The 24,104-nt window shown below is 39.8% G+C and overlaps 2 protein-coding genes across 3 annotated transcripts; one reads left to right on the forward strand and one right to left on the reverse strand.

The window, feature by feature from the left end:
- Positions 1 to 34: 34 nt before the first annotated feature.
- On the forward strand, positions 35 to 6,583 carry mcoln3b (mucolipin TRP cation channel 3b). Its single transcript, XM_058638248.1, has 14 exons — positions 35 to 197; positions 1,109 to 1,338; positions 1,421 to 1,588; positions 1,884 to 2,037; positions 2,139 to 2,220; positions 2,321 to 2,417; positions 2,757 to 2,856; positions 3,016 to 3,128; positions 4,702 to 4,851; positions 4,988 to 5,089; positions 5,402 to 5,524; positions 5,688 to 5,894; positions 6,067 to 6,194; positions 6,360 to 6,583. Exons 2-14 carry the CDS (start codon positions 1,111 to 1,113, stop codon positions 6,397 to 6,399), a joined length of 1,692 nt encoding a protein of 563 aa, XP_058494231.1. The 5' UTR covers positions 35 to 197; positions 1,109 to 1,110; the 3' UTR covers positions 6,400 to 6,583.
- Positions 6,584 to 6,619: 36 nt separating this feature from the next.
- Positions 6,620 to 24,049, reverse strand: LOC131465507 (G-protein-signaling modulator 2-like). 2 transcript variants are annotated; one of them, XM_058638247.1, is made up of 15 exons: positions 23,711 to 24,049; positions 15,312 to 15,533; positions 14,923 to 15,058; positions 14,460 to 14,599; positions 13,383 to 13,506; positions 13,049 to 13,164; positions 12,202 to 12,357; positions 11,382 to 11,490; positions 11,023 to 11,188; positions 10,742 to 10,839; positions 10,221 to 10,400; positions 9,501 to 9,663; positions 8,838 to 9,023; positions 8,644 to 8,744; positions 6,620 to 7,560 (listed from the first exon to the last, which is right to left on the reverse strand). In XM_058638247.1, exons 2-15 carry the CDS (start codon positions 15,530 to 15,532, stop codon positions 7,363 to 7,365), a joined length of 2,094 nt encoding a protein of 697 aa, XP_058494230.1. In that variant the 5' UTR covers position 15,533; positions 23,711 to 24,049; the 3' UTR covers positions 6,620 to 7,362. The 2 variants fall into 2 exon arrangements, with proteins under 2 accessions (XP_058494230.1, XP_058494229.1); XM_058638246.1 differs by lacking the exon at positions 23,711 to 24,049 and adding an exon at positions 20,217 to 20,319.
- Between the last annotated feature and the right edge of the window lie 55 nt (positions 24,050 to 24,104).

Raw genomic sequence — 24,104 nt, forward strand, 5'->3', positions numbered from 1 at the left:
TTCCCAGTGTGAATTCATAAAAGTCGACTAGACTTCCGTCATGACAGTCACAGGTTAGTGTGTATGTGTCGGTAATTTCCTGCACTGACAGCTGAGAAGCTGTGTTTTTTTAAATTTACTTTTAAAGAAGACGAACTGACAGTTGGACTCGGAACGCAGGTGCACCCAATTAAACGTTAATTACTGTGGGATATCAGGTATGTAAGCGGCCTGTGTTGGCTCAATTCTACGTCGAATTTCAGGTTGTCCGGAGTGTAGAGGACACGACTTTAAAGTGTGACACGGCACATAATGAATATTTGATCGTTTGCCATAATGGTGGATGCTGGTGTTACTCCAGAGCGTGAGCTGCGTTGTATTATTCAACAGTGCTCCTAGGTATACCTTCCTTTTTCTCTCCTTTTCCCCCTAGTCACCTGCCCCATGTGACTGTACGAGTAAACCGGTTTATAAAGAATTAAGACCAATAACTCCGAGCTGTAATTAAAAAGTTAGAGTTGTAGTTACTTTCAAAATGCTTATTCAGTATCTTTTTAATGTAGGCTACTATATAAATGTACTATTTTTATCTAATGTTTCCTTATATCATTATTATAATATCATAGAACACATGTGAATGACTTGTGATGCAGAGTGACTCACTGGGGTGTTTGGTACCAAAGTAATGCTGTAAACCCATGGTTCTCAAACTGGTTATGTGTACCAACAGTGGTACGCAAGATTCCTTTGGTGGTACTTGGAGGAAAATCAGAAATGAGGTTCTTCTGCACATACCACAGTATGTGGAGCTGAGAAATTAAATAATAATCGCTACATCTAAGTCAATTTCTCTATTTTTTCTCTATTTTCTACGGTGGTACTTGGTATAAAATGTTTTAGAACCACTGCTATCACACATTAGCACAGTATTTCTCCTCACTCTTTATTAATCTTAGTAATGTCATAATGCTTCTTCTAATTTTAAACATGCACATTCCTTTCATAATCCACTTGTTTGTGAAGCAGAGTGACTCACTGGTTTGTTTGGTATCTATTCTAATACTGTGGCGACAGTCGAGAACAATGTTGTTATGCTAATTCTAATGAAACATTTGAACTATTATTACAGATATGCAGGAGTCCAGTGACAATGAGTACAATGAGTATGACACAGATGCCACACCTTCCTGGGCAGAAAACCAGCATCATAATAATGTGGAGGAGCTGGACAATGTGGAGTCTCTCAGAAGGAAGATCAAATATTACTTCATGAACCCGTGTGAGAAATATCACGCTCGTGGACGAAAACCATGGAAACTCTTACTGCAGATTGTCAAAATTGCTATTATTACCGTTCAGGTTGTATTCTTCGACATGATCTTAACCAATGCTACTCGAGTTGTTGCACCAGTCTGATAACACGTGTCCTTCCCCATGACAGTTGATGTCTTTTGGGCTCAGTAACCAGATGGTTGTCACATTCAAGGAGGAAAACCTCATGACTTTCAGGCATCTTTTCTTGAAGGATTATGATCATAGAGGCACGGAAACGTATGCCATCTACACACGGAAAGACGTTTATGATCACATTGATTACGTCATTGAACAGGTAAATTAATTTAAACATTTCCCCTTTTATATTTTTTTTTTTTAGATTAAAATGAATTATGTTATGTTGTAAATTATTGTTGGATTTGTAGACATACTTATATGGTAGAAAGAGCCCATAATGCTTTAATTTGTTGTTGTCGCTGAACTTTGTTCATGTCATTTGGATTGTCACTTCATCATGTTAGTTATGCACGCATAAAACGTTTGAGTTTAACAACCCCCGTCTGTCTGCTGCCTCTCAGCTTTTCAGAAAGTGATTTTAAAGTCAGGCATAATTCTTCTGTCAATTCTAGTATGAACTTCTACACAACATCACAACAGGAAATCATGAATATGAGAAAATTGGTGCTGCCTACACTCCACTGTCACTGTGTCAGGAGTATTACAGGAACGGTACCATCTACCCTGGAAATGAGACTTTCGAAATCGATGCCCAAGTGCAAACTGGTATGCGTGATTGAGTTGTGTGTGTGTGTGTGTGGGGGGAGGTTTTAATAGGTGATTCAGATAAGTTTGCATAATTCTTGTTGTGGCTTGTATCGACACAGATTGCGTGGAAGTTTATCCAAAGAAAAACCTGTCCCAGTGGGAAGTACTGCCCAAGATATATTTTGAATTGCATTTTAAAAGGTTTGTACATAACATTTAACTGTATTTTCCTTAATGCTAATTATTTTTGCTTTGAATATGACAAGAGCCACTGTCACTTCATGTAACCTGTCTCTTCCAGGATGCTCTCTGTCAGGATCAAGTTTGTTCTCAAGGCCATAAATTTGCAAACAGTGAGACATCGAGAGCTGCCCGACTGCTACGACTTCACTGTGATTGTATGTTGCTTAATGTGTCTTCGGACTGTTTTTTTGCGGGGATATGGGATATTACTCCTTTAATTAAAGGTGTTGAATTAAGTACCAGTACACAGACAATACGAGTATGTTTGAATGGCACGAGTGAATGTGAATCCTGCATTATATTTAACGCAGGATTCGGGACATGAATAGGGTTAGTGTAACACTTATGAATGTTTTCATACAACTATTTGCTATTATTAACATAGTGAAATATTAGCTGATGGGCCTGGCAAGTAAATGTTGCAGCAGTTTGGTTTGCGAAAGGTTGCAAACCTTTTTGTTATCCCATGTAAATGCAGGCTGTCTGTTTCACAGATTACTTTCGATAACCAAGTTCACAGCGGCAGGATTACGGTTGACCTGGAAAATGATGTAGACATCAATGAATGCAGAGACTGGAAAGTAACTGGAGCAGGTAAGTTTACTTTTATGAATTTGGCACATACAAAGTGATCGTTTGTCAGTTTAGTTGGACTTCATTGTAGCTGTTATAAAAGCTAAATACAGGGCATAATATCTGTTTGAATAGGTTCTTTCTGTTCATATTGGCTAATATAAACATCTGTTCCCTCAGCTGCTAAAAGCATTTTCCTAACGGTGCTGTTTGACTGCCTCATCATTATAACATGCGTCACCTCCCTCACCCTCTGCACACGCTCGGTGATCACTGGGATTCTGCTTCAGTCAGTAAGTAAACTGAGGATTTTTGTTTTGCACAGATCCTAGAGGTGGTGCCATTGTCTTATTTACATGTGATACATTCTGGTATTAATGAAGTGAAGCCTTATAATTTATACTAGATTGGAGGAAGCAAAACATTACAGTTGTGATGACTTTGTGAACCTGTCAGTGGCAACAATAAGCACTTTTAATTGGACTTACACCTCTGGCAGGGATGTAACCACTAGTAGTACTACTTCTATTATTACAGCTACTGAGATTGTAGTTAATACTGCTCTTATTTCTTAATAATAAAGAAAATACTGTTTCTGTTCAAAAGTTTGCATGGTTGTGTTTCCCCTGTTAATCTTGAACAGCTTTCAGTCTTATGTGATTGTTATGTACAAGGTTCTTTATTTGTTTCAGCTGCCCGTTTTGTTTTAAATGAGCTGCACATTTAAGATTCTCCAAAAGTGGCTCAGTAATGGCCCCTCCAGAACCTTATTCATTTTCTGCTGTGACCACTGATTGCTCAACCCAGCCTTGCAATTTGGATCATTGTCATGTTGGAAAGTTGAATAGTGTCCAATAGTTTCTGATAATGTGCTGAATTCATCACACTGAAGATTTGGGCTTGTGTAAGCTTACAACAACAAAACAAAATGATAGACATGTAGCTTAAGGCTTCACAGTAGGCTTCATCTGCAAACATAGTGTTTATGGGTTGTGACTATAAAGTTCAACTTTGGTCTAGACACTTCAAATGTCTTGGTTTAAGTGACATTGTGAATAGGGTGTAGGTGCACTAATGTTTTTTTTTTCTGGCAACACAACCGTGCAGCCAAATTTTGTTTAACAATAACTTCACATTTTATCTTGAAGTCAAGAAAGAATCAGGAATTCAAGTTTTCCTTACTTTCTGTTATAGCTGAATTCTTTCTTGGGTCGACCTCATGAGGTCTTGTTATCAACAAATCCTTTTTTTTGACTCGGGACGGTTACATTTTTTTTTTTTCTTGTATCTCAAAGGCCAACTATCTTTTCTTATAAGCAGTTTTTTGCTTTCTCTGTGGCTCAGTATGCATATACAATGAATATTTACAGAGAGCCAATAACCCCAGAGGCACAAACAAACATCTCACAGGTGTGGAAAACTTGCCCTTGACAGTGTGTATGCTGTGAGGTCATAGATTCAAGGGCATGAACACTTTTAAGCTGGGGCTATTTGACTATGACTATGTTCATACATATATTCATATATTTTTAGGGCCATTCATATCAGTAAGATTTTAAATGTGCACACCACACACACGCACACACACATACACACACAATTAGTTGTAAAAGAGTAGTTTCATTGGATCACTACACCTTAAAAGGAAAGAAGTGTTTTCAACATGTAGCAAATATTCTGTCACAGGTATGTACAAATACAATACATGTTAAACATCTTATCCCACAAGAATACCCCTTTGAAACACTAAATGTCAATGGTTTTCGACCTCACAGCTACATAAATACATTTGCAAACACACAAATCAATACTGATAACGTTCTTCAAAAGATTAATAGGACGACGATACCTCTGTTTTTACCTCAGGAGTACTCAATCTACTGCAGAGACCACTGCAGTAAAAAAGTCCTGCTGTCAGACAAGTTGGAGTTTGTGAACGGTTGGTATATCCTCATTATTGCCAGTGACACACTGACCATCGTCGGCTCCATTCTGAAGATGGAGATCCAGACTAAGGTAACATGGATTAATTACCGTGACTCCCTTCATGACTTTAATCCCAACTACTTCAGAACATTAGCTGTGGTCTGTTGTGCACACGGCAATGTAGTCATTCACCTCAGATCTTGTCTTTGTCCACAATTTCCTCCAGGTCCTCACGAGCTACGACGTATGCAGCATCTTCCTCGGCACGGGCACCATGTTCGTCTGGATTGGAGCGATCCGCTACATGGGCTACTTTAGAAAGTATAATGTAAGAGCAGATTATTTATCAACCGTGTCACCATTGCTGCACTGCTTACAACACAGATCCCACATTAAGCAAGCAATTAGTAGTTCTGCTAAATGTACGCACATTTTCTCATAATGGTACATGTTTTCAATGTAACAGGATATAAAGTGTTTAATATTTTCTTCTCTTACACTTTGGTTTCACAGTAGCTCATTTATGATGATAGCCCCCAAGTTACTGGAAAATAATAACGGTTTTAACTTGAATGAATTCTCAAAGATTACTCTGGTTTCCAAAAACTGTTCCTACCATGTGTTCTTTTGCTATTTTCAGATTCTCATCCTGACCCTCAGGGCAGCTTTCCCAAATGTTATCCGTTTCCTCTGCTGTGCTGGAATCATTTACCTGAGTTACTGTTTTTGCGGTTGGATTGTCCTTGGCCCGTATCACGAGAAGGCAAGGATTTATATAATACAAAAAATAAAGTTTGTATGATTTTAAATGAATCCAGACCTGAAAACCATCTTAAACTCAAGTTTTGTGCCATTTCAATATGTGTATTATAACATATCTAGTGGCCACACCACTGACTTAACATACATTATTCCACTTGTTTTAGTTTCGGACCTTAAACACAGTGTCCGAGTGTCTGTTCTCCCTGATCAACGGAGACGACATGTTTCCCACCTTCATGAAAATGAAGCACAAGAGCAGCCTGGTCTGGGTTTTCAGCAGAGTCTACCTGTACACGTTTGTCTCACTATTCATCTACATGATCCTCAGCCTTTTCATCACAATCATCACCGATACCTACGACACCATCAAGGTTAATCACACTCAGCCAGTATTGATGGTCTTGTTAAAATGCTGTTTTTTTTTTTTGTTGTTTTTCAGAACAAACAGTCTTAATAATTCTCTAGATATAAAGGCATATTTAAGCTTTAACCCATTTCTAAAATATGTTTTGATTGAAACTGTCAATTTCTGACTTAATTTAGCAACAGCAGCAAAGTGAAACCCCAACATCAGAGCTGCACAAATTCCTGTCTTTATGTAAAGACCTGCCAAACTCTGGTGTGTACAAACTCAACGAGACCAGGGGCTTCTTGGACTGCTGCCTCAACAGGTAAGAACATTGTCCGGCCCATGCTACTTCTGAGAAAGTAAGAATGTTTGGTACTAATATGTATGAACCATGTTTGTTCGTCATACATTAAACAGGTGGTGAAAGTTATCACTATATACACATCATCCTGAATTTAATCTAAGTTGAGCATCTTTCTTCTTTTAGATGCAGGAGGCATCAGGACAGGCTGACCTCAGAGGCATAGACGGGCCTCAAAAACGAAGAACACTGTATAAATGAATTGTATAAAGAATAACCAAATGATTAATGTGCACTTTGCTATTGTAAACAAGGATTGAAAATATCTTCTACTTTACCAACTTGTATTGATAAACTGTGATTGTACCTGTAAATAATAATGAAATTTAAATCTTCAAAAGCACTCTAAATGTTACTGTAGATATTCAATCAAGATAAATAAATCATTTGTGATACAAATTGAGTTTTTATTTCTCCATTGTCAGGAGAAGGTATCAATATAAACACTAAAATAATATTTCTTGTTTCCCCTACTACATGATCACCTATAAAATCTTGTTACAAAGAAGAAAAATCCCATTTCACTTTACGGCAGTGATGCTCTATTTGTGATAGTTTCTTATAATCAAAATCCATAAAAAGCTTCCATTAGTGGCTCCAAATAGTCAATGTACCAGAAGAAAATGGGTGTAACCCTCTGGGTCCAGGATGTCCCAGAGAAAAAACAGGCCATTAACTGTTCCTCTTCTCTTAAGTAGGAGTTCCTTCAGTTTGGTGTCTGTCCCTTAAAGTAAAGTCTTCTTACTCCAAACAAGTGAATAACTTCAGCCATAGCTGGTATGAGCAACTTGAGGCAAGCCTTCAGAGCAGACAAACATCTTCCAAGATCTCTGATGAAATAAGTCCTCAAACATGGGTAGATTCCATCGGTTAGCTTAAAACACATCCAACGGTCTCAAAACTACATTTTCCCAGGGTTTCAGTCACGTTGACCAGTTTTGTGTTAAATGAGCCCATAATTCCCTGTAACATCACTGATATTCTTGGCAGTCTCACACAAGAATGTTGTAAGGACGATCCCAAAAAGGCAGGAAACATGGTTCATGTGGCTTTTTGATTCTTAATAATAACAATAAAGTTTGGTTACTTCATTGGAGATCCTGAAATAACATGAGAATCACTCAAGAGATCAGTCCATTTTGGACTGGTTAATGCCCGGGGGCGGCTGGACTCGCTGCTCCTCCATCCTGTTTGACTGGGAACGCAGGATAAGACTGAAAAAATCCTCGTCGGGAACAGTTGGTCCTTTAGTTGTAGAGGATTGAGTGGGAGGAGGTGAAGCAGGAGAAGGTGGAGCAGCACACCTCTGGTCATCAAGTCTGGACCCCTAGAACGTTGTTGAGAAACAACAGTTTATCATTATCTGATACTGCTGAGGCTGCGAGACACAGCCATATAATCACTGCTAACTGATTCTTTTGGGTTCTACATTGTTTGCACAAAAACATTTTGAAAAGCAACATAAAATAGAAACTTAACATCTATGTTAAGACTGAAAATAATGTGAAACATTGTAAATTCTGGTAAATAAACAAATTCAGCCCATTACGTCTACATGTTAAGTATTTCTGATGTTTAGACTAAGCTTTTGACTGGTTAGAATATGAAATAATTCTGTTTAAATAAAACCAACGTCTGTAACGGTGCACAAAACGGAGACACGGCGTACATGTGAAACACAATCTTGTTATCAAACCTGGGAGCATGAGTATTGGCTCAGGGTAAAGCCAATTGTTTTCCATCATGCACTGAGCTTCTGAAGAGAGTCGAGAGCAGCTGCGGCACCTGGCTCTGCACACTGCAGCCACTTGATCTCATAAGATTATCACTGCCGGTGTTGATGCGACATCACAGCAGGTCAGGCATTATACTGAGCCAGACGCTGATCGCCAGTGACAAGCTGCCTAAATCTGGAACTGGACAGCTCTGTTCATAATATTCTACTGATGCATTGGATGTTTTTCAAATTGTGTGTGTTTTTTTGTTTTTTTTAAGTGGTTTCCCTAAAATGAATCAGGACAGTGTTCCTGAAATGACTAACCCAAGATTTCTAGGCTGAACCTTACATGTACATGAAATTATACAGAAGAATCCCAATTAGTTATTTTCCCCAAATATTAAACTCCAATTTCCAAATGCTATCCTCACTAATTGCCCAAGGGGAAAAAAAGAAGCGGCATTCTACTTTCACACTTTAAATTAACTTTTAGTACAAGAATAAATATAAGCACGGAAACAAAGACTGTCACAGAAAAGCAAATCACGCATAATAAGATTTCTAAAACAAAAAAAAATATGTTTTGCTTTGTTCCTAAAAGCAAAGGTCATTAGTGTGTTATGTGGGAAATATTAACAGTTAGGGACAAAGAAACTGGACAACATGTAACTAAGATTTGTTTTTTTTCCTCACCTGGCACTTAACAAGCATGTCGAAGAAGACCTCGTCCCCCTCAGGCTGCTCAGAGCTCGCCTCGAGTCGACTTTGCAGGGAGGGTGTGAGAGTGCTGGACACTGGGGAGGAAAAAATCACGAGCATGAGTCAGAATGTAAGCAGCGATGAGGGCTGGAGGTAGGGAGCAAGAGGATGGCTCATTATTTCATCACCTTGTGTGGGGATGTGATCTGTGCTGGAGATGGGGGGTGTACAAGGCAGGTTGGAGGCGTTGAGACGTAAGCCAGGAAAATGGCCCAGGCTGACTCGTTGGTCGTCCAGACGACGGCTCTGTGAGCTGGCCAGCAGTTCCAGGAAATGACCAGGATCCTGGGAGGGTGTTTCGCTGGATGAAATAGCTGCAAACAAAGTAATTATTAACTATGGGTGATTTGTATCAAACAGAAATGGGAGGATTGTGCTAGAAACACAGAGTTGTGCCTTATACTCCTCTAATCAGAATCTTTTGCAGAAGCTAAATAACAGTAAAAAAGAAAAAAAAACACCCCAGTGATTGTGGTTTTCTCCTTCATAAAGCACAAACAAACTTTTTGAGATAGAGAAAAATAAAATAATGACACAAAGTATGTCCCCGGGAGGTGTTGTGCCCAGTGGAGGATAAAACGACAAGAAATGGGGAATTATATTGCACAGAGTATCCCTTAAGTCATCTTTACAGCATGTGAACAGTAAAGGACACACTTGTGGTCAAGCTCCCTTCACACCATGAAGTAAAGTAAGTAAAAGGGTTATTTGACATCTTTCCTCTAAGAAAATGGCACGATTATGAGAATATGGTGTGAAGACAGGTCAAAACACAAGGGGACCGGACTCACATTTCCTTTCAGCTACAGGTGGGGTGGAGGAGGGAGAGGGATGGGCAGGGAAATGGCTCTGGCCATCCAGTAGAGAGCACCTTTGGTCATCCATTCTGTTGCCCTGGAAACGAGAGAGGAGGTCCAAAAAGTTGTCCTCTCCAATAGTGTCCCGCATTCCTGGCTTTAGTATTAAATAATAAAAAAAAGAAAAGAAAAATATTTCCCCAGTGAAACAGACTTAATGCTAGAAAAGGCTTTGGACAAGTAATCAAAATACAGATTCTTAACAGTAAGAAAAGGAGTCAAACCATTTTCACCTCAACTTTAAGGTCCTGTGTGTAAAATATAGAAGAAATTAGTTTAATTTAGGAGAAAATGAAATTCAGAGTATATTGTTTTTCACTTCCCCAGAATAAGCCTTTTATTATGTTTATATGAGTCGCTGGGTCAGCTATAACAAGGCAGCCATTTTGGACACCAACGTTTTTACAATGGTCCACAATCGACAAACCAAAAACTAAACCCCTTGAGCTTTGGTTATCAAACACTCTTGACAGCTGCAACACGAAAACCTCAAATATTTTTTTGGAATACATGAGTCAGAGGTGATGATCCACACATTTACACTTTACTTTCCTCTCACATCTCTCATCACATACATGTACTGTTTCAACTTTTGCTTGAGGGTGAATCACCAGCTAGCTTCCCTTCAGAGTGGGAGGGGCAAAGTACAAATACCTTGATAGTCAACGGCGTGTCCACGTCGGAGGCCGTGTGCTCGCTGCAGTTTTCATGTTGGTCCCGAGGAGACGATTTGCTTGTGTTCTTGTGCTTCTTGCTCGTCAGCCGGTGGAAGAGGAAGAGCATCGAGGAAGCCTTGATTGTGTTGTTTTTTGAAGAGCCAGGGAACGAATCCTCCTGCCAGCCCGGTTATAATCAAGGTTTAAATGAATTAATAAATGACAATGAGGCAAAACACATTATTTTACATAACAAGAAGTTCTAAATGTCTGTAAGTATCCGCTGAATTTGGTCAACTTGTTCCTCAAGCCACAGAAAATGACTTATTTGAATGATTTTACAGTTTTACAGAGTACACTTGGAGGAACTTGTGTCATATTTAAACGTGTGAGCAAAGTAAGTATTTGATCCATTTATGCAAGTCAATAGGTTTTACCCTCAGTAAACATCCACTGGCGTGTAATGTATTAGTGTAGGAAAATTTAAACACTTGAGAATGAATCATTCACAGCACATACTGGATGTTCTGGCGAATCTCCGCTGTGATCTTTGTCGGGACTTGGACTCAGTCTCAGGCTCTCTGTCGTGGCTCTCCTCCTCGGTGGAGTTATCACCCCTGCGACGGAGTCAACAGTGTGAGCACATGCTTCATTTTGAAACAGAAACAGTGAATTATCAAAAAGAAAAGGATTCCATAGTTGAATATTTTTTTACATCTTTACATCTTTGTCATGGCAAACAACAAGCTCCTAAAAATGCATTTAATGTCCCAGTGTCATTCTCAGGAGTGTAAATGTACCTTGGAGGTTTGTGTAACCCTGGTAGCTCACTGGCAGGACGGAGCTATTGCTATTTATGTTGCGGAAGATGTTGGGATGGATGTTGGTGTTGGACTTGAGGCCTACGACCAGCCGCAGGTCTGACAGGTTCATCCTGGCTGTGACCTCACTGCTTTTGTCTCCAGTCTGCATCATCGACAAAACCTCAAAGTTAATATCAACTGAAATGTGCAGAGCCAAAAACAAGAGCGACACAGGCTTTGCAACTCAAGAAGCTTAATTCACTGCTGTTCACTATAAAGCCAGCAGATGGAGCTGTGGCCCAATGACAGCCACTGATTGGACTCTGAGAAAAGGAGGTGAAATGGAAAGCAGCGACCTCTTTGGCAATTTCCAGATGTTTCTCAGCAAAGTACATGGCCTGCTCATGATTCCCCAGGGCAGTGTGGGCATTTCCTAGACTCCAGTAAGCTCTTCCTTCACCAACTCTGCAGTGACACACACACACACACACACACACACACACACACACACACACACACACACACACACACACACACTCAGGAAAAGCAGCTTCAGCTGGGATTATGCAACAGAGGAGAAAACCTTCATAGACATAATAGAATGAAGTACAACCCCATTTCACAATCATCAACGCCATGCCATGTTATTATTATTATTATTATTATTATTATTATGTGTGGTATTATTTAATATTTACATACACATAGTATAGAGTAAATGACTATATTAAGGCTGTGCAAGTCCATAAACTCTTGAAATCCTGCCTACTTTTCCAAAAAAAAAAAGACTATAAAAAGAGAAATACGCCTACAATAGAAATTAGATCATTGCTTTGTCAGCAGAGCTGTAGTAAAAAGGAGACGCTTGTACTTTTAAATCTTGTATTTCACGTGAACAGAACTATCATCTTGTCCTAAGCAGCCTCTCAATGTTGGAATTGATCAAAGGTGGAGCCAACTGACAGTTTTAGTTTTTATAAATGCACTGTTCGTAAAAGGAAAATGTAGTTTGGACATGGATAGTTCCAAAAGTGTATGACTGTGAATTTACAAATTAGTGTTCCTTTTAGTCTGCAGTATAAAAGCCATGTTTTAGCAAATGATACGTTCATGGTCCACGCACATTCAAACTGCCTATGATACTTGAAACATGAAAAGAGCTCGTACGACTGATACCTATCGCTGAGGTCCTGTGCAATGACCAGATGTTTGAGGTGGTAATCAATGGCTCTCTCATAGTCCTGCAGTAGAGTGTAGGTGTTGCCCAGACTGTAACAGGCCTGCGCCTCCACTGCTCTGTCCTTCAAAAGCCTGGCCAGCTGCAGAGTTCTCCTGAGGGCGGAACACAAGAGGAGGAACAAGGTCAAAGAATGTGTAGGGTGGGTGTGGAAGAATGATAGTTATCTGTCTGAACCTAATCACTCACCACTGCTGAACAAATGCATATGTGTGTGTGCACAGAGGACCATTCAAAGCTTTGCTTCGTGTTTATTGGTATGATTAAAATGGTAACATCGATTAAATACAGCATCATTTTAACACACCATGATATGAATGATTGTTGTAAAACTAATTGTGTGCTTATAGGTGCTTTCAGGTAAACAGTTGCCACCAAAACCTCAGCTGTGTTGATGCAAATTGATTTAATCTGATTCTGCTCATTCATTAATGGTTGCATATCCACACGTGGAATTAAAAGCTTTTGATTGTCTCATCAAAGCCTCGTACAAATCCAGGAAAGACATACAGTACAGCGATCAGAGGCAACATGAAAACTGGTTCGCCATGAAATAAACAATGGCCTGCCTGACATTCAAAACAAGCTTTGTAATACATCAGGCTGCGACAGCATTACATCTACCAGTTTCATTGTTGTGAGTGACTGATGCCAAGTCATTATCAATATTAAAATTTCAATTAAAATAACAAAATAGAATGAGGAAGACCAACATCGTCTGCCTGCTTGCTTTATGATCTCAAATTGCTTCCTGCAGGTAATGAATATGAGGTACAAGAGACTCACTTGTAATGACCAGCTGCTACTTCAAACTGGCTGAGGAAAATGTGAGCATTGCCAAGGTTACAATGGGCTCTCCTCTCGGCCGACCTATCCCCAAACTCTTTAGCAATGAGCAACCGCTGTCAAACAGGAAACAGAGTAAACTCGTATTATTTTCATAAACAGGAGAAGAGAGAGACACAGAACATCATCAGATCAACAGATCATTCACAGTTAGGAGACAAGAAATACTGCAGTTCTGTGGCTGTGCCAAGTCAATGTGAAGCCAGCGCTGTATTTAAGGCCCCCCAAAAAAACACAGTATTCTTGCCCGTCACTCAGTTTGTTTGCCACTTACTTTTTCATGTGCAGCCACTGCATTTTCAAAGTCACCCAGCAGATAGTAGGTATTACCGAGGTTCCCGTAAGTACGACCCTGGGCTGCCCGATCACCCAACTCCTTCACCAGGCACAAGTTTGCTCTGACAACGACAAAAGGAATCCTCAAGTACGACATATTGTGGTCAATTAAGTAACGCTTTTAGGGTGAATTTCCAGCCTGTGCCAGAGCCCAAAACACCAACGCTTGCCTTTTGTTCCCATTTGTTGTATTAACTGAGCTACATGGGATTATCGCATGTTGATACTACCTAATGATAATCCAGTAAGGGCATAAGGTTTGTTCATATATCGCTTAAAAAGTGATTAAACTGTCACAGCACGCAGTCATATTACAATAATCAGAAAGACAGAAGAGGTGATGCAACATTGTCATCTCCTCTCATGAAGGCCTACTAGAGCTGCTTATGTTGATCAGTGTTTCCCAAACCTGGATATGATGATATTTTCAAATGTCTTGTTTTGTCCACAAATCAAAATGATTCGGTTTGAATGATTTCTTTGTTAAATGGAGCAAAGAAACCAGAACATATTCACATCTAAGAAGCTGAAAAATGAGAAAAAAAACACTACGAAAAAAAGATTACTTATCCTAAGGCCTACCACCACATGTTAACACAAATACTCTGATTATGTGATGGCATCTGGTCAACTCCAGCCAAAAAGACTGTAATATGAGTTTTAAAGTTTCAGAAAAGCAAGTAAGAGCACAGGCTGGTTTTAGTATTTCTGAAAGTGCTGATCTCTTGGGATTCTCCACACACACCACTGTTGCCACAAATGCAGGGACCACATGTTCGCTAAAACCGGTGAGCCTGATGAAAACTGGTCAGTTGGTCAGAATCAGAATTTGGCTTCAACAGCATGGACTCAGCCTTTTTTGTTTTTTTTCTATCAAATGCCCATTCTGCTGGTGCTGCTGAATACTGACACTGTGGCCACACGTTAATGAATTAACCTCACACCGAGCCATCGCTCATCAGAGCTTTCAAGATAAAAGTCAATATTTCGAAGGTAAACAATGTTGTCGACTCACTCATAGTACTGCGCAGCTTTCCTCAGAGCGATCCTGGCTTCCTCTGGAAACTCTCCTGGCTCTGCTCCAGTCCAGCAGATGCTCTTGCCCTTGGCGTGGTAAACGTTCCCGAAATTATACAGCGCCCGAGCCTGCCCAACCTACAGCACGCACACCAGAGTTTCACAGATGGAAACCACTGTGACCACTGTTGTAATTACATACTTAAAATACACTGACACCACACCTGCTTGTTTGCATGAGTGCTGGCAAACTATTCTAGATGTTGGTTCGCTGCGTTCATCGCGCATAACTAAACTCCTCTGTGGCCACAGTGTGTGGACAAGCGTATGATGCGAGGTAGGCCTTCAAAACAAATGCTGTTCCGTTCATTCTAATCAAAGTACACGGTCCCTTCAGTCCCTGACTGAACACTAAAAATGATTTATTCTCAATCAACAATACAATTAAAACATGACCCCACCTTATCATATATGGCTCTTGTGATTTCCAAATGTCTTTGGCAACAAACCACCGCTTCATCATACCGTCCTAAAAGCTTTAATGTGTTCCCAAGGTTACCACTGGCTTTGGCTTCACCAAGTTCATCTCCAATCGTTCTGGGATTGCAAAGAAGGGGAAAAAAACATTAGGAAATAATTAGAGTAGAATAGTAGTCGATTACTGGAGTGAAGTGAATACACAAGAGGCAAGAAAGTAATTTACAACTGCTGGCACTAATATAGTAAAATTGAGTCAAGCAATTTAATAATGGTGGGGATATCATCATAAAAAAAAAAGGGAATCACAAGTTTAATCATAAGTAATTCACGTTGGACCCACAGACAAACATTAAACTGTATGACTTTTAACCTGGTAAGTGTGAGGTCATGCCGATGGTACTCCAGGGCTTTGTTATACTCCTGTAGGTGAAAATAGGCATTTCCCAGTTGACTGTAGATGGCGCTCAGGATCTGAAGGTCCTCTGTTCCGACCTGGATGGCAGACTCAAAGAAAGACACACCGGCACGATAGTCACCGGTCTTACAGAGGCGTTCTCCTTCCAAAGCCAGGTCCAGACATGACGACTCCATCCTGCAGGAAAAGTGGAATCCATGTGAGAAGTGACAGAGAACTTAATGAACCTAATGACTGTATGACATCCCTAAAAGTACTTCTTCTTTGGTACTTTTAAAATGTAATTTTAAGATTTTAAGTTTCAGCAAATGATAACCAGAGGACAAGCTCACTGGACTTGTAAATCTTGTTAAGACAACAGCACACTGACCCAAAAGAAGAGCCGGAGGATTTTGATTCACATACAAAGCTACAATGTCAAAAGAAGCTGCAATTCATATTTCAAACATTTCACATTTGGCCTCAAAGACCTCTGCACTGCCGAAACTAATGCTACAACTGGTGATTAGTTTCATTATCGATTATTTCATTGATCATTTACTGACTAATACACCGAGTGGGAAAGTATCAGTCTAATAAACACAAACATTGTGACTTTACAATCATAAAGGAAACAAGAAAATAAACATATTTTCTCAATCATTCAAAACATTAAATACATTTAAAGAACTACTGAGATACATATAGAGAAGTAGTGACAGCCCCATCACAAAAATTAAACTTTTTTGTCTGAACTGAAAAACATAAACTTCATAGAAAAAAATTAAAGGAAAGTTATGTTTTTGTGTAATTGTTTACAGTTACTCACAGAAATGCCCTAAAAATATGACACTACATTTCTAGCACCAACCCACACACACACACACACACACACACACACACGAGAAATAGCAAATGTCAAATACAGCCAGCGAAAGCAGAGACAAGTCTATAAATCCAAAAGGAGTGGAGTGTTTCCTGTGTCATGAGTGCTGGGGCTAAAAACTCCAAATTTACCCTGGAATGAAAAGTACTGTTTTACATTTGACCACTAAAACAGAGTAAACTCGCATGCGTCTGTAGTGTGGACCAGCATTTAATGACCTCCACACCCTTCCAAAGAAATAAGATTTGTCTGCTTCAAACCAGCAGCAGTAGTAATGAAAAAAACAAACTTGAGGAACAGCTTCACGAGATTACATCAGTAGGTTGTAAAACAAATCCAGACATATGGCTTCACTTCTACAGAACTGTGAGGGATGATCATTGTCTAACTTCACCAGAAGGCATCAGGCTAAAAAACTAAATCCCCATATTATGATGTACTCCTCTGTGTTCAGACTTACAAAGAGGTGATGACTCAAGTTCAAATCGCATGAAAACGTTATCTGTCAAAAGTAGGAGGTGACATGTAGCATGTGACTGGTTGTGTGAGTATGTCTCATGCTACGTCTTCTCAGACTTTCCTTAAATTTAGATTCCTCCCCCCAGAGGTGAGATCTTTCCCCTGACAGTCATCATGTCTGTCTCCTGCAACTCTGCGCGTGCTTAAGACAAGGCTGACTGAAGATGATTAAATAAATAAACAGTGTGTCCTGATTTTATTTTCAGATCTGATCACACAAGGACCACATTTCTGTGATTGGGGGTGCACTTTCTTGAGGTTCTCAAACTTTTTAAACCAAGTACAAGCTGAGAAAATATTGAGCTCTTGAAGTAACACCATTATCGCCAACGTTAAACTACAGTGGTGTAAAAAGTCAGATACAGACTTTTCACAGGAGGCAGATTTATTCCCCATAAGATCACATATACTTCACACACTGTCATAGTGAAATTAGTAGAGCAGAAACAACTAATCGACTAATCATTAATTAACCAATGACTAAATCAATCATCATCTATTTTGATCATCGATTATTATTAATCAGTTTGAAGCTTTTTTTCATTATTTAAACAAGATTGTTTCTGCTTAAATTTGACTATTTTCTGTTTTCTTTGCTCCACATAACAAAGAAACCATTAAAACTAAATCATTTTGGTTTATGGACAAAAACAAGACATTTGAGAACATCATCATTTCCAGGTTTGACTGATCACTGATCGACATTTGTCAACATTTTCTGACATTTTATGGAACAAACGATCACTCGATTATCGAGAAAATAATCCACAGATTGTGAAAATAATCGTTAGTTGCAGCTCTAGAAATTTGATTAAACGAGAGATAAAGTGACTGAGATTATTATTCTTTTTTGCTTCATTTTCTCTGCACTCCAGTCAAAATTCCTCAGCTCCACTCCGATGACATACCCTGGTATACTGTATACACAGTAGCAGAATAGTATTTTGGATTTTTCTCCAAGTACCACCAGAGGAAGATCTTATACCAATGATGGTACACGTACCACAGTTTGAGAACCATGGCTTTAGTATATGGTAAATGGTTTGGACACAGTAGAGTCCGCCTCCTCGGCTAAAGTCCTCTGACCTGCTGCAGTTTCACAGGAGTTTTGCACTTCTCAGGGCCCGTACTTTAATTTCTTAGTAGCCACTGACACAATATGAATACCGATCAGCACCAAATGTCTTTTTTCTAATGGTTAAAATCTTTTAGTGCTTTGATTCACTGAGCTCATCCTGATTCTACACAGACACACATGCACAAAAACACAGCGACAATGCATCCTTGTGCATTCCAACACAGAGCAGGGAAGTGAGATTCTATCACACAGTGTTTGCAGTCGTACTGTCCACCTGTGATTGCATCGCTCAGGATGATTATAATACCATGTCGGACTCTGAAAGGGGCCTGAATCTGCCATGGCCCTTCAGCTTTTTAACAGATGAAAGCTTCTAGACAATTTAAAACCTCCAGTCCAAGTGACACACTAATGCTCAGGTTCACGTACCTGTGGCCTCTCCCCATTCTGACGCACTCAAGGCAGTTTGACACAGCGACGGACATTTCAAGCTTATCAGTCTGGAGCAAACACGGCCCCGTCAGCGCAAAATCCTTTAGCCTCTCTACCTTTGTGTGGATACACATGCCGCACACAATCACGGTGTCCCAGGCTCAGAGGAATAAAGAAACCGCGGCTCCCATGGATCCACTGCCTCCTCTACTCTAGAGCACTCTGCTAACTCGTGTTAACAGCAAAATAAAGGACTTAATCCTCTCAGCGCTCCATTCAACCTTAGCGGTCAGTCCCCTGGCGTGAAAGACCTTTTGTTTAGGTGAAGACAGATTAACACCAGGGTGCTACCATGCAGGTAAAAAAAAGCTTAAAGAGTGCGGCCATCTAGGTTACTCTAGGTTAGTTGGATGTTGCATTTCTCTATCACTAAGATACTCAGCCTCCATTCTTGAGCCACCTGATGGTGTGTGTCACTTTCAATTAGGCCAGACCACAGTGGTAATTATAGCCACTTTAAGTGGCTCTGACGAACTCTAAGGCTATTTGCTCACCACTCCATGAAATAATCACCAAGTGGCCGGCGGCTTCCATGGTAGAAACTTAACATGTCGAAAGGATTTTTCCTCAAAAACAATTAACCTGCACAATACACTTAATCTATATGGGATAAAACAATTTCCCCCGGCATTTTTAAAGTATTCTGATGATTCTGATTCTGATAAGTAATTCATTATTGGTCATTATAACGCTGCAATAGAAAATGAAACCCAAATTCAAACTACTGCGCAGTCCTTTAGCCAAAGCCAAGAGTTACTCAGCTGCAGCCAATGCAGAGAAATCCACTTGGTGTGAATTAACTAAGTGTGGTCAATGTGTCCTCAAGGGGAGGAAACAATATGTTGCCTCCGGACTGACACATGTGACATTAAAGCTGTCACCTCAATTGACCAAAAGCCAGATCAGCTGTTATATAACCGGGACAAATGTTAGGAGCAACCAAACCTTGAAAGAGTTTTAAACTACTCATTGATTCTACCACCATCTCCTCAAGCACTGCTCACAGATTTAAAATGCAGTTGAAGTGAACTCTGGAAGACAATGTTATCGTTAGAGCTTAAAACTTGACCAGCAGGTATTTAGGCATCCGATTGTTGCAGTAACCTGAAGGCAAGTTCGTTACGCTTTCCTTAATGCAGAGTAAATTATCCTGTGGGAAATATGCCAGTGGTAAACACAGACTTGACGGGGCTTGCGCGTGTAACACCTAAAATTACTACAGTGCAGCAATGTGTCAACACTTCCATTCTATCTCACAGGGCTTTCTGCAAATATATAACTGGCATAATTATGTCAACGGTTCTGCCAAAACAATCAGGAATGCCTAACAAACGTAATCTGTTAATTTTCACAGAAACCTTTACCGTCACAGATATGATTTCAAATACCTCTATAAAAAGGAAAGGAAATGATCACATCAGGGGTTGACGGTGATTGTCGGGTGCTTATTCTGGTTTCAATCGCGCTATGAAATATTTACACTAGGGTTAGCGACGACCTCCTGTGGTCTACTCACATGTTCATTCATGTGTTGGTCAACAGGGTGTCACATTACTGCCGCAAAACAACTAAATGAAACCACTGTTACTTTCTGTTATGTTAACACTGGCAGTAATGGATAAAAGCAAGTAGGGAATGACAATTTTTATTATCCTTGTTAATCTGCTGCTGATTTTCTATCAGTCAACTATCACAGGAGGAAAAACACCAAGACTTGGACATTTTAGTGGAAAAAACCCTCTCAAATCTTGATTGCGTAACACCAACTGATTTATTTCACGCTTCAGAGTTCCCAATGCCAAACAAAAAAATTAAATTACAGTAATTTGATGATTACAAAGATTAGATGGTTCTTTTTTTTTTTTTAGTTACACCCGACACACAGACACTGTAATATACAGCCTACCTCTGGCGGACACGAAGAAAATGGTCCCTGTCCTGTGCACAGAGCATAGAGAAGCTGCAAGACATGACAGTCAGCATGTCACTCCTAACCAACAGAGCCAAAAGACAAGCATGACGGATCCCTATCAACATGCAGACATCAGGAAAAGCTAAATGAAAGAAGAAACTAAACAAACTAGGAGGAGCGACGGTTACATGTGTCAGAGACATCTGAATGACCGGAACCGGTGGAACAATGTGAGACTTCAGCCGATACACTTTCTCTGTCCCACCCCTTTCTCACTCTCTCTTGAAACCAGAGCTGAAGAACAAGAGTTAAGACGGACACTCGTGTGTCATGTGCTCAGGATTTCCTTATGCACCAAAAACAACAAACACTCAAGTAGTTCAAGGAGGGTGCAGATGGAAATACACTAGAAGCGAGCAATCAGTGCTCTACAGCAGAGAATGTTGTTGTAATAAGACAGGAACGATAAGCTCCATAAAGCTGATGCCATATCCAAAAATGTTCTATTTGTAGTACAATTGTTCTAATATGACACATTTTACACTTATTTTGGCAAATTTTCTCTCAAATAAAAGAATCTAAAAATGGTTCTGTATCTTTTATTAAAAGTATGATTATTGAATTTAAAATGAGAAAATGTCAGTAGTACTAGTGATATCAGTTACTGCAACTTTCCACCTTTGCATTCTATTGATGTTCACCTGCTATGGCAGAGCAGAGGAAAACTACCAGCTACTTTTTCCCACATTCTCACAATCCATGTCAAAACACAACCTCAAGAATCCACAGCCAGTCAAACATTTGATCCATATCTCCAATTTTTGGTTTTGACTTCTCCTGCACATACCATTGCACTGAGCTGTAGTGGACTTCTTTGCCTCCCTGATTGCTTGAATGGCTCATTCGGTAACTCACACAGTAGGTCTGTAATCCTCCTGTGATCTCACTCACTGACTAAGTGCTTTTTGGCAAAACCCCTCCAGCTGACTGCATGATTTTTTGTCGACTACATCATACTCTGTGTGCTCCAGACGGTGGAGAGCAAAAGAAGAAGGGTGCAGCGATTTCTGATGCAGAGACCACAAAGTCTGGGAACAATTGCCCCATGTTCAAATATACTTAAATCCTGAGAGTGGCTCTCTGCGATATCTGTCAAATGGAAACTTCTGTTTTTGACCCGTGTGGATGTTTTACATGATTTGGTTTCCCCCCTTGTGGTGTTTGACACTTGGGTGGTAGCTGTTACAGCAGAGAAGAAGAAACCGGTGGTACACCAGTGCTTTTCTGTGGCATGTTTTGCTTTTGTTTTTGCCAGAACACAGATGGAAAGCTGCACACATTGCATCCACATAACTTTACATTATCCAATAAATATCAAAACACAACACTGGGCGTATTCTGATTATTCAACAACACGTGTTGAACACGTATAAGAAAACTTGCAATCAGTCCCTTAAAATTATCTATACGTGAATTGAATATATGATCCGTTTCAACGTGTCCTAATGTAGCCATTTTAAATTTCTGGGAGGAACAGCATGTGTGGATTCTGTGAAGAAAGTAGTAGTAATTACGTATGATTTGCAATTTATGTAGGTCTAAACCACAAAGTCTAACACTTGTAAGAAAGCTTAGTTTTCCCTGCAACAAAAACAGTTGGTGATGCGTTTGCTGCATTCTTATAATCTCTGTACGGAGTACCGTGGCGCATAATGTTACTTAATTTATTTATAAGTAAAAGCTGAGGCAGATCATGCGTCTGTTCCAGCAGATCAGTATAAGACTGCTCTTTGGATGCACTCTGCATAATGTCATGATAAAAAAGTACTGATGTGGCATCCTAAACCATAAGCACTGAAATATGAATACGCCCAACCAGCCCCTCATATTAAGTGACACTGTCTAAAGTGACAACCATCTTTTCCTTTGAATAAAGTTTATGAGAAACCATCATTAGAGACTTCACTCCAACCCTCCATGGGAAAAGCGCTGACAGAAACAAATCCACTTATTTAAATAGGAGCCGATCTGACGTCTGAATATTAACTACCAGGGTCACAAAGGTTGTTTAGGTCAATTCTGCTCTGAATGAACCGTCTTGATCTCTCAGGTCATTAAAGACACTCAATCGTAGAGTCTGGTTTAGAGTCCACAGATGGGTCGCTGCCAGATTTTTTTCTCTTTTCGGTTACAATCAAATTCTCAGACCTCTTTCCAGAGTTATATTCGGGAGTATAACTGCAGAAAACCTCCGAGCCACATGAGGGAGCCTATACGTTTTAGCACAGTAAGGATTTATGACATAGTTGAGAAATCAGACAAAATGTGTATGATGGATTTAATGTGAAAGAAATAAGAATACCCATATATACCACTGACATATATGGGAATCACGGGGTGCCTCGCGATACGATACACAATACATGGTCAACGATACCAATGACATCACGATACAACGATTTTGTGATAATCAATATATTGCAAGACAATCATATAGCGATACATCGTGATATCTGTCTGAGCTGAAGAAAACAAAATGTCCGTGAAAAGTTAAACGTGCAGAACTTCACTTTTCACTCACAAATTCTACGTATTGAACAGACTTTATCCCACTGTAAACTCCTTCTTCTTCGTCTAGAGGAGAAAGTTAAATTTACAAGGTTTAAATCGTAGTACAGTGAAAGCAAAATTCGAACGCACAATGTCTATATAAGCAATCACATATCCTGTTTACTCTGTACTTATTTATACAGTATTCACAATGTGTTTTAACACCATGCAAACAAATTCATCGAGGAAACATTTGGTTTACCTAATTTTAGGCATTATAGAAATGGCAGTACTGTGGTCAGAACAGTTATATTTGGCACATATTTGTTAAAGTCACTATTTATATTGGAAATTTGGTTGTGGTTGTTGGTCAACTTTAAAAAGTACTTTGCCATGTAAAAAAAAAGTTTGCAGTGGTTGATTTTCTCAAGAGAGCACACACACTGCTGGAAGGTACACTCCCACTAAACTTAAAAAACTGGCCCAACTCTGTTTGCTAATAATGTATTTTGAGGTTTTCTCAAAACCATTTCAAACGCACAATGAAATCCCTTTTTATTGCACAATGTAATAAACGTGCAAGATCCTGTAGTTAGGGTTATTTCAGTAGAAAAGGGAAGCTGCAGTAGTTGTGTTTTTAGTTCAGCTCAGCTGTTTGCAGCAGCTCTTCCTGACACAGACCCAGTGATGATGAGAAAGCTGCAAATGAGTCAGTTTGGTATGAACATGTCATCACACGTTTGCTGTCTGACTGGAAAACTGATAACGCAGACGGAAGGGTATGTTTACAGTCAGTTAGTTTAAGGGAAAGTCAGTCACGACACATGTGAAATAGCTGAAAAACTAAGAGGTTTTCACAGAAAATGAGTTAAACAAAAACAACACAACACAGCCAAAGTTAGTAAGTGACGGTGAAGTGCGGTTGTTAGTTCACCTACCTCAAAGTGAAGTACGCGAATACACCACGGACATGTCTTTAGCTCTGGGAACTATGTTCGTCAACTCAATCTCGACCAACTGTCTTCGCTGAGTACTTTCCAACTCACTTACTAATCCCCCTCAATCCGTGGAGGAGGATGATTCCATTGTCTCGTGTGGGAAACGCCACTCCTCGCCCTGAAAAATCTGACTCCAATTAGAAGCTAACTGCTGCTGCCTTCACGTGTCGTCGGAAATGTTGACACTGCCGCACAAAAACACGCTTTCTTATCTGGTAAACGTAGTTTATGGGTGACGTTTAACGGGGGCGGGAGAGGGCAGATTTAAAGACCATGACACAACAGCAACAAGTGGTGAATAATCTTAATTAAGCAATTCAGTAGCAGACAAGAG

The sequence above is a fragment of the Solea solea genome, chromosome 9, assembly GCF_958295425.1.
Source record: "Solea solea chromosome 9, fSolSol10.1, whole genome shotgun sequence".
NCBI lineage: Eukaryota > Metazoa > Chordata > Actinopteri > Pleuronectiformes > Soleidae > Solea > Solea solea.